We start from the raw sequence: 12,128 nt of genomic DNA on the forward strand, positions 1-12,128 counted from the left end.
TTGGTGAGGTTTAAGTGTCTTTTTGCTAGTAGTTTGCAGGTTTTCTCAGAGCCCCATAGAAACAGTGGGAAAGAGATCACCTGCCTGGAAGGACCAGAACCCAGGTCTTGTCCTTACTTCTTGTCACCCCCCTCCCTCCCCTACAAGTCTCATTCTTTCTAGAATGGCTCCCAGGATTGAAGACAGAAAAGCAAAAGTATTAGAAAGGCTCTTATTGCTGTTAAGGTTAGTGTCAAACTGGTAGAGGCACAGCTGAGGAAGAGGCCCCTTTTTTAAGGTGTTCTACATTAATAAAGGTGACCTTGAACAGAAAACATAATTAAAACATAGAATTTTCTCCTATCCACTGTTATTTTTTACTCTATCAAAAATAAATATGCAATAAGTAAAACTTTAAGCTAGTCTACAACATTCTAACTTTAGGAGATTAATTTTTGGGCTTCTCTCTAATCAGGTGTATTTGCATAGATAGTAAAGTCTTGAAGAAAGTATGCACATATATTTGCTCATTCAACCATCTGTCCATTTATTTATTCATCCATCCTGTGTTATAGTAGATGCTTTGTTCCAAACACTGTGTTAGGTAAAGCACCTTGGCTCCCTTGTAACTTACTATCATCTAGCTCAACTTCTTTAATACCCTACTAATTATTACACAGAATTAACCCTTCTTTTGTGATTCCACAATCCTTTGTCATTCAGCCATTACTGAAATGTGTCCATCATGTACCATGTACTATGCTAGGAAGGCACTGGGATATAAAGTTAAGTAGACAGTCCTTGCCCTTAAAGAACCCAGTCTAGCAAGGAGACACACTAGTAAACCAGTGATTGCAGTAGGTTATTGTGACAGTGAGGTAGCAGAGGCGTAAACAGCGGTGTAAAGAAGAAAGCAGATGAACAGTGTAGCCCCATGCTGGAGGAGAGAGAGGTTAGAGAGCCCATGGCTGTGGCAGTGAGAACAGACTGACTGGCACGAGACTAACACTAGGAGGCACTTTCTCCTGCGGGTGCCTTTTTAAAAGGACATCTCATATTCTATTATAGTTAATGTTGTGTTTATCTTCCTTGTAGGCTGTGAGCTCTTTGAGATCAGGGATTGTGTCTTACTCATCTTTGTATTCTCCCTGTGCTTAGCACAGTTCTCTGCACATATTAATGAGCTATAAATGCTGCAAAGGAGCAAATGAATTGCAGAGAGAGTGGTGAAACTGAGCTGAATGATAAAAGCAATGGAATATGGATATCCTCAGGAGTCAACTATAAGGCTAGAAATAGGCCAGCCTCCTATGAGAAAGCATCTTGGCAAGACAGTGCACTTACATTTTTAGAAAACATTTCAGTGGCTTTAATCCTCGAAGCTGTTCTCAAGATGTGCCAGTCATGAGAACATACTGATTTCTAATGACTGACAGTGTTAAATCCCATCACAAGTGTTTTTGAGGCTCTATGTGGCATTATAACAAGTCTTTTGTTCTGAGATCCTGGCAGAGGGGAAACATGTCCCTGTGTTTGGGGCAGAGCAGAAATAACCTTTGTCCCAGCAAAAGCCAGAACATCTGTATGGTCGCCTTCAGCATGCACAGACTTCCATGTACCCCATCAAAGAGCAGCTGTAACTCCAAATCAGAGAGCCTTTGTGCCGCTGATTGGTGGCAGGGACTACCGGCCACTCATCAGTTTCCTCGGCTAAACTGGTATGGAGAGGGTGACACCGACTGACTCATCCTCTCTGGATGTCGATGTACATTTAAATCAGTCTCTGGGAGCAAACACAGCACAGGGGCATGAAACGAGTCCTCTGCTGGGAAGGAGGAGGCCTAGAGTCTGAGTCTCAGCTTTGTGAGTAACCATTAAGAGGTGGAGTTTCCTGTTATTAAGGGGAGGCATAAGCTTGCCTAACCCATGGATTGCGATAGGGATTAGATGAGACTGTCAATAAATATTTGAGCTCCCTATTTGCCACACACACTAATTGGTGCAGGAAAAACTGAGTAAAATGAACTTCTCCCCTATGAAGCTTTCAGTTTTGTGAGGAAAAGAGCTATTAAACAAATGATTACAGATAAATAAATGATTTTAAAGTGTCAGGTGCCATGAAGGAGAATTACAGGGTGGGTTGCAGGAAAGAATATGTGGGGGTGTGGAACCTGGCCTAATAGAGGGTGCCAGAAGGCCTCCTCTGAGGAAATGATGTTCTTTTAATGGGGTGAATGCATTTTGCAACACATGAAATTTATACAATTGGGAGGGAAGACTATTATTGTTGTGTTATTTCTTGAGGCGTTCTGATTTGTTTTGACTTGGGTCTCTCTGGAGGACAGCTGTCTTTCAGTATCTTCTGTTCTGTGCAGGGAAATTCGGGGAGAAGTGAGAGTGTATTGCCTTTTTCTTTGTTATTAGAACCATCAGTTATTTGGTTATAGAACTGGTAGGCAACTGCAGATAATGTGAACTTCCAACAGGTTTCTATGTTTATTAACCTCTTTTTATAAAGGAACCGCTGAAGCCAGAAGAGACTAAGTGACTTGCTCAAGGTCACAGAGCTTGAAAGCCGTGGAAGAAAATTATTATTTTTGTCTGCCATGGCACTGTTCCTGCTTTCACAAACAAAGATAATACCTTAATATATTCGTTTGAATTTTGAACTGAAAAAGGTGGTGAAGTTGGATTTTCTCTTCTGCAATTGCTGACTGAAAATGCAATGACCACAGAATGACAGCTCGCCCTGCATCCTGACTTTCATAACATTTATTCTAACTTGAAAAATTCTGCCTTGTGGTTAAGAGCAGGGACTCTGGGGCCATAATGCCCAGTTGCATTGGCTCTGGAACATACTGGCTGTGAGATGTTGAGCAAGTTAATTAATATCTCTGTGCCTCATGTGAGAATTGGATACAGTAAAAGTACCTACTTCATAGTTATTGTGAGGATTGAGTTATTGAATATAAAGTGCTTAGAATAGAGCTTGACACGTAATAAATGCTCATAGACACAGACAACAGTGTGGTGGTAGCCAGAGGGAAAGGGAGATGGGGAAGGAAAGAGACTTTGCTTGGGGTGATGGGCACACGATGTAGTGTGCAGATGAAATTTTGTTCAGTTGTACACTTGAAACCTGTATGGTTTTGTGAACCAGTGTTACTCCAGTAAATTCAAAAACAACAAGAACAAAAAGAAAAGAAGAAAAAGAGTAAAGGGGAAATTCTTAAATAATCTAACAAAGCAAAAAACCAACCAACCAATCAAACAAACAAAAATAACAACAAAGCAAACCCCTGTCCCTAAGCAGACACACACAACAGATTTAAAAAAAAATTGTAAGTGCTTTGTTCTTAGGGCAGAAAATAACTATGAAATTATTTGGGTGAAGATTTTTCCATTTCTAAACTAAAGTGAAGCAGTGCTGCCTTTCTTTTCTGCTTCTCCAACCTGATCCTTCTTGTATGCCTTCCAGCTTCAGATCTGGGACACAGCCGGTCAAGAGAGATTTCGGTCCATTACGCAGAGTTATTACCGAAGCGCCAATGCCTTGATCCTCACCTATGACATCACCTGTGAAGAATCCTTCCGCTGCCTTCCTGAGTGGCTGCGGGAAATAGAACAATATGCCAGCAACAAGGTCATCACTGTGCTAGTCGGTAAGTAAGGACCGATGAGGAGAGACATTTATTTTCAGGCATCAAAGAAGTTACAATCACATAAAGGCTGTGCCTTGATACTTCCAAGAATATAGTCTACAGTTGTATAATTCAAGCAGTCAACATTCAGTTCTGCAACTAAAGAGAAAATGAAATAGGTCCTATCCCATGGTGTTGGTTTAGAAAACTAAAGTAGAAAATATTGCTGATTGATTTTCTATCAATGTGGGCTCTAGGGAAGAAGATGGACTGCCATGAAGTTATGTGGGCTGCTAAATATTATTTTAAATCTAGTTCTGAGATCATGAAAGTGCTGGTCTAGAAGTTGAGTTGATAAAGAATTAATTATTGAAGCAATGGGGTTTTTTTTTTGCCTAGAAAATGGACTTTAGCTAATTTTTTCCCTTCTTATATTTATTCTGACTTGAAAAATTCTAATTTTCAGAAAGAATCTACTAAGGGAAATTCTGCAGTTTGTTTCATTTTGTGGGAGGGTAGAACCTCTGTTTATTATGGGGAAAGCAGAAAACAGCCTGTGGTTTTCTATGGTGACAAATACACCCATTAAGAATGGAATTGCAGTGAAATACCAGATCATTAAAAGTTTCTCTAGTGGTGACAGAAAAATGTTAATGATATATGATTGTTAAAATGTTTTTTTCCTAAGAAGGAATATTACTGTATATTCTAGCAAGATCTGAATTGGAAATCTGGGTAGAGAACCTCAGAAACACTAAGTTATAAATTATGGCTAAGGGTAAGTTAAGTAAACACTTTATAGGAAGCATTATAGCTAGCATATATGTGCTAGGAATCCTACTAGGAACTTTATGTGTCATGATTTATAGATAAGGAAACCAAGGGTCCGAGAGGTGTATAGTTTGCCCAAGTTCACACAGCATGAAAAATCTACCCCAAACCCTGTATTTGTCCACTTTAACATGCTGCTTTGCAGCAAATCCCTGGACTTTTCTTTCAGGCCACTGGGTTAAGGATCTGCCTCTCTCTCTATGAGCTAGTGTGCCATGTTGGGTCCTGAAAACCCTCTTTCACCCTTGAGAACCTTTGCCACGAAGCACCTGAAAGCCCTCAGCTTTGGGCTTTGTTCCACAGAAAGCCCTTGAGACTTGAGTCAAATCATTACTCCTTGGGAATCTAAGGAAGTTGAATGAGGATTTGAGGGAAGATAATTAGTCAGTTCAGTAGGAAAGAGGCACTGGCTTTTTTTAAAACTTTTTATTATGGAAAATTTCAAACTTAAGCAGAAGTAGAGAAAACAGTATAATAAACTCCATGTACACATCTCTCAGCTTTGGCAATTATTAATTTATGGTCAATCTTATTTTATTCTCCATCTATTTTATCTGCCCCCCCCCTTTAGATTATTATTAAAAATTTTTTTAAAATCCTCACTCGAGGTCATATTTTTCTTGATTTTTAGAGAGAGAGGAAGGGAGAAAGAGAGAGAGAGAGAGACAAAGAGAAAGAAACATTGATCGGTTGCCTCCTGCACGTACCCTGATGGGGGATCTAACCCGCAACATAGGTATGTGCCTTGACCGGGAATCGAACTAGCAACCTTTTGGTGGACAGGACAATGCTGCAACCAACTGAGCCACCTGGCCAGGGCCCCCTTCAGATTATTTTTAAGCAGGTATTGTATTAATTCATCTTTCAAATGTCAGTGTATATCTCTAAAAGATAAGATTTTTTTTTTTTTTAAAAAGAGAACCTAACCACAGTGCCATTTCACACATAAAAATATTAATAATTCTTTAATAGCATCAAAAATTTAGACAATGTTCAAATTTCCTTGATTGACTAAATTTTATTTTATTCAAATTAAGATCCAAATAAAATCCATATGTTGTAATTGTTTTTTTTATTTCTCTTTTTATCTGTAGTTTATCCCTCCATTATGTTCTCCCTTGGAACTTATTTGTTAAAGTACTTGTCCAAAATTCAAAGTTTTGAAGCCTGAACTTTGTTAGTTCATGCTTGGTGTGCCATTTGACGTACTCCTCCGTCACCTGTGTTTCTTGCAGCTTTGTAGGTAAACCTAGAGGCCTGCTCAGATTCAGGGTTGTTTGTTTGTTTTCTTGTTGTAAAAATTCTTCACAGTTGGTATTCTGAGGTATAGTTTTCACAGGACAATCAAGAAAAAATGCTTCATTTTTTTTAATTTACCACTTTTCAAGATAATGAGTTGGTGCCTAGTAGCTTCCCAAAGTAACTAATGAAGTTTGTATTTGAATATCATCATATATTTAAATATATTTGGTGTATTCCAGTTCCTTGCAGTTATCATCAGTGCTCCAACTCTTCCAACTTTGATAGCGGGAGCTTCTTCAGATGAGCTCCTGAGTCCTTTGGACATGACCCCAGGAATCTGATAATTTTCTTGTTTTCTGGTATGACAAGTATTCCAGGCACATCTTGTGCATTTCCTATCCCAGACCTGGAATTAACCATTTCTTCAAGAAGCACTGTTTCTTTTTAATGGGATGTTGTATTTAGAAGCCACAACCAAGGTGATGGGAATCCTTCTTATTAGTGGGCTGGTTATTACTATTAGGCGTTTGCATAGACAGAGCTTTTGTGTGTGTGTGAGAGAGAGAGAGAGGGAGAGAGTGTGTGTGGTGAATCCTGTAGTGCCCACAGGGGTTGTCCTGTTAGGCTCTACTAAACATTTTGACTCACACTGGGCATCACACTCACTTAGAAGGGTATAGGTTAGGAGACACGGCTTACAGGAGGTCAGCACCAGGCCTTCCTCTTCAGTGGAAGCAGCCCTCATAGCAGTCCATGGAGCCTCCCAGGACTGTTCAGGTGTGAGGCAAAAGGCTCACTTCAAACAAGCACAGGATCTGCCCTGGCCTAGAAGCCTCAATGGCCCATAGGAGCCAGTCTCACTCATAACAACTCCACAGGCCTAACTTCCAGGGTCTCTTCAGGTGATGAATCACCACACTCAGGGAAGCCCAGAGTTACGGCTTTCCATTAGGTATTTATAATTCATACACAGAATCCCCAGTCCAGAGGAATTTATCAGTCAGGGTCCCTTTTACCGTAGAAAATGTTGCCAAGTAACATAGTTGACATATCACCTTTGTCAGGGTTCCCAGAGAATAGAGGTAAATTTTTTGAAAGGTAAAATACAGCATGAATTATTCACACTGATACTTCCACTTATAATTTAGAAATTCAGAAATTTTACCTAATGTCATTAATCTTATATCTGTATTTCCTTTTTCTCATGCCCAAAATCCCTGTCCTGGTGACACCTGCATAATCACTCATTTGCTTTATCCCTGAGAAACATTCATAGTAACCTCAGAATAACAATGCCAGTACTTGCTGACAAGATGATTACTGCAAGAATTCAAGATTTTTTTCCTTCAACTCCTTTTGTTCTTGGGGTATATGCCACTGGGGATACACAGTTAAATTACTGTCCCTTAAACTCACGGGAAATCGCTTCTCTGTGTGGCTATGCCGCTTCATGATGAACAGGTTCATTTGTTTAATTTTGCTTTCAATTATAGGAATTGCTTTTTAAATTTCATTCCATATTAATTTTATAGTTATAATTAATTATATAATCATGTAAAACAGTTATAAGATTCTGAAGTCAAATCTGTAAAATAAGGTAGATTTAGAGAGTTCTAGTTTCTGTCCCTCCCTACCCCTTAACCTATTCCTTTAATGGGTAACCATTATCTTTAAAATTAAGATTTGGGTTTATTGTCCCATTAAAAAGTAAGCAAATAAACCGTGTGTATATTTTTCTCATCCTTGTTCTTAAATAGACAGTTATATATTATATATGCTTTCTCCTGCTTTATTCACTTAACAGTATATCCTCGCGTCTCACCTGGCAGCATGTAGAGACAGTCCTAATTGCTTTTTACAGTGGCAGATAACTCCCAATAACTATGGGTGTACAACAGTGTATTTAGCCAGTGCAAAGGTGATGGACATTTGGGCTAGTTCCAGTTCTTTGCCGTTACAAGTGGCACTGGTATTTTAAAATAAACATTCCAGTAATTACACTACCATTTGCTTGGCTTTACTAGCCCATCTCTCTGGTTTGACTTCAGCTATGGAATTGAATTTCGATGTTTCCGAGCCTTCAAAAAGTCAAATAATGATTCCATCTGTGATTCTACCACTGTCTTAGGCAACAAGATTGATTTGGCTGAAAGGAGAGAGGTCTCCCAGCAGAGAGCTGAAGAATTCTCAGAAGCTCAGGACATGTATTATCTGGAGACCTCTGCCAAGGAATCTGATAACGTGGAGAAGCTCTTCCTTGACTTGGCGTGCCGCCTCATCAGCGAAGCCAGGCAGAACACGCTTGTGAACAGTGTGTCGTCGCCCTTACCTGGAGAGGGGAAAACCATCAGTTATTTGACTTGTTGTAACTTCAACTAAAGGCCGAGGCAAGAAGCAGGAGGAATCAGCAGCTGCCCCGATGGGCCACAAATTGCTGGGGAGATCTGGCGATGGTGGTGGCGCCCGTCCTCAGACCTTCTGACTCCTGAGTCTACAAAGCATGGCAGGCCACGGGCCTGGTCTCCAGGCCGGGATTAGCAGAACACGTAACGGTTTCATCCTTTTGCAGTCTGGAGTCAGAGCAAGGAGAAAGTTGCACTAGGCACTCCATGACCTGCAGAGCATGTTGCTTTTGTCTTTAAAAAAAAAAAAAAAAAGCAAGCAAAAGCGCATTCCTGAACACAGTCAGTCCAGGGGAATCCCTCCTGTGCACCAGTGGGTGCAGGTGGGAGCTGCTCTTTAGGGCTTCTAGGGGCCTTGGTTTTCTTGTCCACCAGATAAACCAAAACTGGGAAGGCCAAGTACTGTCTCTGTGGTGCGTGTCGATGACCCCATGGAGATTTTGAAGTGTTATGTCTCTTGTCCACAGGCACTTTCAAGAACTTTGGGATGTAAAAATGAAATGAAACCTTTATCCATGACCAACAGTTAACAATTATTGTTTTAATGATATATACAAGCTCATGACTCCTTTTGGTGCTAATGATTCCGCTATTTCACAGACCAAACGTTTTAGTACATTGATGTCCTTAAATGTATTTCATAGAAATAAAAAAAAATAAGGGAAGTCCATGAATCAGCACTCTTTCTCAAAGTCTCCTTATATCTTTTCTAGGGTGGATTTGTTGGAAAAGAATACTTTCCCTTCATGTTCCCCTCTAAATCTTACTGTTTTCTTCTCTGTTTTCTCATCTTTCCCACCCTTTAAGCATATGAAAAAAAGAAAAAGAAAAATAAGAACGGTTGATAATATTCTAATATAAACAATTAGCTCTAATACACTATTAGTAAGTTTGAGAAAACAGACCAGATCTGACCAAAATACTGTGGATTAATGGACTGCAGTGCAGAGCTCCAAGCAGAGCACAGCTCTTGAGCAGGTCACATCTTTTACTTTCTGGTACTATCTATCTTGGACAGACCAAGGTTTAGGGCTTTGTAGGTTTTCAGTATGATAAGTGAAAAGAGCAACAGATGAAAACTCTCATGAACCATTTTTGTATCTTCAGTGAAAACCTTAGAAAATTTCTGCTTGTGGAAGCAGGTTCAGTTGTCATTTGTCACCTTCTTTGTGTGGTAATGCTACTCTCAGACCATACATTCTTTCCTGTTTCCCTTCTTTTTCTTTCCTGGCCTCTCCCTTCTTCTTTCTTCCCTCCCTCTTCCTAACTCCCTTCTTTCCTTATCTGCATGTATTACTGCAAATCTCCAATGCAAATGGAGGTGTATATGCCTTTACTTAGCCAATTTTAAACCAGGACTCAAAAATGGAAGACATGCTGCTGAATATGTATTATTTCTTCAGTGCCATACTTTGATACCTTCCAATTTGTTCACTGATATAAATGCAAATTGGGAAAATAATTAAACCTGTATGCTGTTGACACTGTCAGATGTTTATGTAGCTTGCTGCTTAGCATAACTAAGGGATGAGTAATGGAGTAAGGGTTTAATATGCAATTCCACTGTTTCTATAGATGGTGGCAGCCTCGGTCCTGATATGTTGATGTTTGAAAGCTAATTTTAAAGAAATGAATCACATAGAGACAGTATTGATAAAGAATTTCTAGCATTTTCAGAGTGACCCCCCTCTTGCACACGGAGACTATACATTATTCTTTAAGGGACTGGTACTTTTGGTTGACCCCACTGTGTTTGTCTTAATCGTATGGGTAAGAGAGATCCCACAAGTCTGAATTGCTTTTATTTTAGACTCTGTCTCTACAGGAAAGAAGAATCATTTGAATAAACACCAACTGAAATAATTTATAACTGTCGCCTTTCCCTTCCTGGCTTCTCCACTAAGCCAACAACTGAAAGTATTCAGAAAACTAGTTGATCAAGGTGGGCAGAACTTCTCTTTTTCAACTGTGAGGAAATGTCCCCAGGTTTAGATTTATTATCTTTTAATTAGGGCAAACATCCAATTACCCTAGGACATCATGACCCAACTTTGTCTCAGAGCAGCGAGTTGAAAATAAGTTGCTTTGTGAACTTAGAGGATAGGATCTTGTCAGATTGGACAAATTTATGTAAAATAACAGCTTCTAGAGTCATTCTAGCATTCTGAAATTCCTATTCCCTAAGGCTTACCCTCCTCTGTCTACCATTGGCTGCACTTAGGAGGGGATTAGAAAGCTCTGCTCTTGGCCCTGTTCTTCCCTGTTGCTCCTTCCAGCCTTTGTGTAATTTACAGCCACCCACCCATGGCCCATCAGCAGGACACATGGGAATGTAGGGCTTGCTTGCTCCCCGCCCCCCCCCCCCCCAGTTGTGTGAATTTCAGATTAGGCCTTATGGACACTTGTTCACTGATGTAGCTCAAGTTTGAGAATAATCCCTGACAGTATTGTAGGTGCTCAATAAGTATAGCTGAATAAATAACTGAGTGTCAAGAGGAACTTTTTCGGTTAAATAGAAATTTCTCAAAAAGAACTTGAGAAAGGACGCTATAATTAGATGTCATCGTAGCCCACACCAGGACCTAAACTTACTGGTTTGCTTACTAGTTCTTATTGTCATGGCAGTATTTGCTAGGATGAGTCCTCTTAAATAAAAATGACTTCTCATTTAATGGTGGATGAAAAGAGAGTTGCTTTCTCATAATTCAGTTTGACTTCATTTGAAGACTATCAGACTCCATGTCTAATTCCATTTTTGGTATGATCTTTTTCTTCTTTTAATAAAGTTACTAAATACATGGCAATAAAATTGTATCATATTCATGTCATGAAGTCAGGTTTGGGAAAATCTGTGAAGTCATACAGCTTGCTGATATTAATGATTTATTTTATAGCTTTGTGTGGACAGTCTCCTCAAAGGATTTTGTGCTTTCTCCTTTACCTATGCAAGGCTCTTTGCTCCTTTATATGCTTTTATTGGATGTGTTGAATTGTGTTAACATTTAATTCTGACTCTACAGGGCCAGTTACTCTTTGTATGGATCACTTAGATTAGCCTTTTAGCTTTTCCTGGCCTTACTTTTCCCCTTTGATTGACTTCATGTTCACATCTGTTCCTGAGTAAAGTGGCAAGAAAACGAAAAATGAAAGTCAAATGGATTGATTTGATGTCTTAATTTCTGATTCAGGGTTTGATAAAGGCCACTGGCCAAAATAAGATATTTGGATTAGGATTATTTAAAGCAATTTAGACTTCTTGGAGGGTGGAGGAAGAACCTAATAGAAAACTGGACACTTTTTCCATTCATAAATGTATATTCTTGGAGGACACTGGTGACTCCCAGTGTTAAAACGATTTGCCTCATTTATCCCATTTAGCTATCCTGTGATGCTTCCAGATTCAGCATCAACTTTCAGGTAATGAATCATTCTGAATAAATACCAGTTGTGATTTTGACTAAATGAAAACATCTTTTTTATAAACCAAGCCACATTAGCCTTTGGAAGAGCTCCCCTGGGGTTTGCCCTTTCATCTAGAATCTATTAAAAAACTGCAACTGGTTACTTACTTTCCTCAACCGTGGACAGATGTGTTTTAATGCAAGTATAGTAATACTTTTAAGACTTAACTAGAAAATCAAAAGCAGTGATAAAAACATGTGTGTCCCACCCTTCAGTCATGAGCAGCATAGTTGTACACTAATTTGGGGATAAGAGAGGGATGTGTTTTCTTCTTTTCAGATTTTGTTTCTGTCACATGAGCCTGTTTGTGTTTGGAAGGGAACCTGCCTTCCCTTACATTCTTCATTTTGGGTGGTAGAAAGCATACTGAATTAAGAACTTATCATTCCTTCAGACAGCCAATTAATACAGTAATGTTAGACCAGGGAGATGACACTTCATCTCCTTTCCTAAGTCTATGACGTTGGAATGTTACAGTTATTCCTGGAAGCCATACTTTGAAATTAATTTTTAAAAAATATATCTTTATTGATTTCAGAGAGAGGAAGGGAAAGGAAGAGAGAGATAGAAA

General features: G+C 39.3%; 1 protein-coding gene across 1 annotated transcript in view; it reads left to right on the plus strand.

The window, feature by feature from the left end:
• Positions 1 to 11,250, plus strand: part of RAB30 (RAB30, member RAS oncogene family) — a 73,017-nt gene extending 61,767 nt beyond the window's left edge. The window contains exons 4-5 of the mRNA XM_016206857.2: positions 3,458 to 3,641; positions 7,822 to 11,250. Coding sequence (XP_016062343.1) covers positions 3,458 to 3,641; positions 7,822 to 8,072 — 435 coding nt within the window. The 3' untranslated portion in view covers positions 8,073 to 11,250. The remainder of the gene's footprint in view (positions 1 to 3,457; positions 3,642 to 7,821) is intronic.
• Positions 11,251 to 12,128: the final 878 nt, after the last annotated feature.

This window comes from Miniopterus natalensis, chromosome 11 (assembly GCF_054644295.1).
Source record: "Miniopterus natalensis isolate mMinNat1 chromosome 11, mMinNat1.hap1, whole genome shotgun sequence".
Lineage (NCBI taxonomy): Eukaryota > Metazoa > Chordata > Mammalia > Chiroptera > Miniopteridae > Miniopterus > Miniopterus natalensis.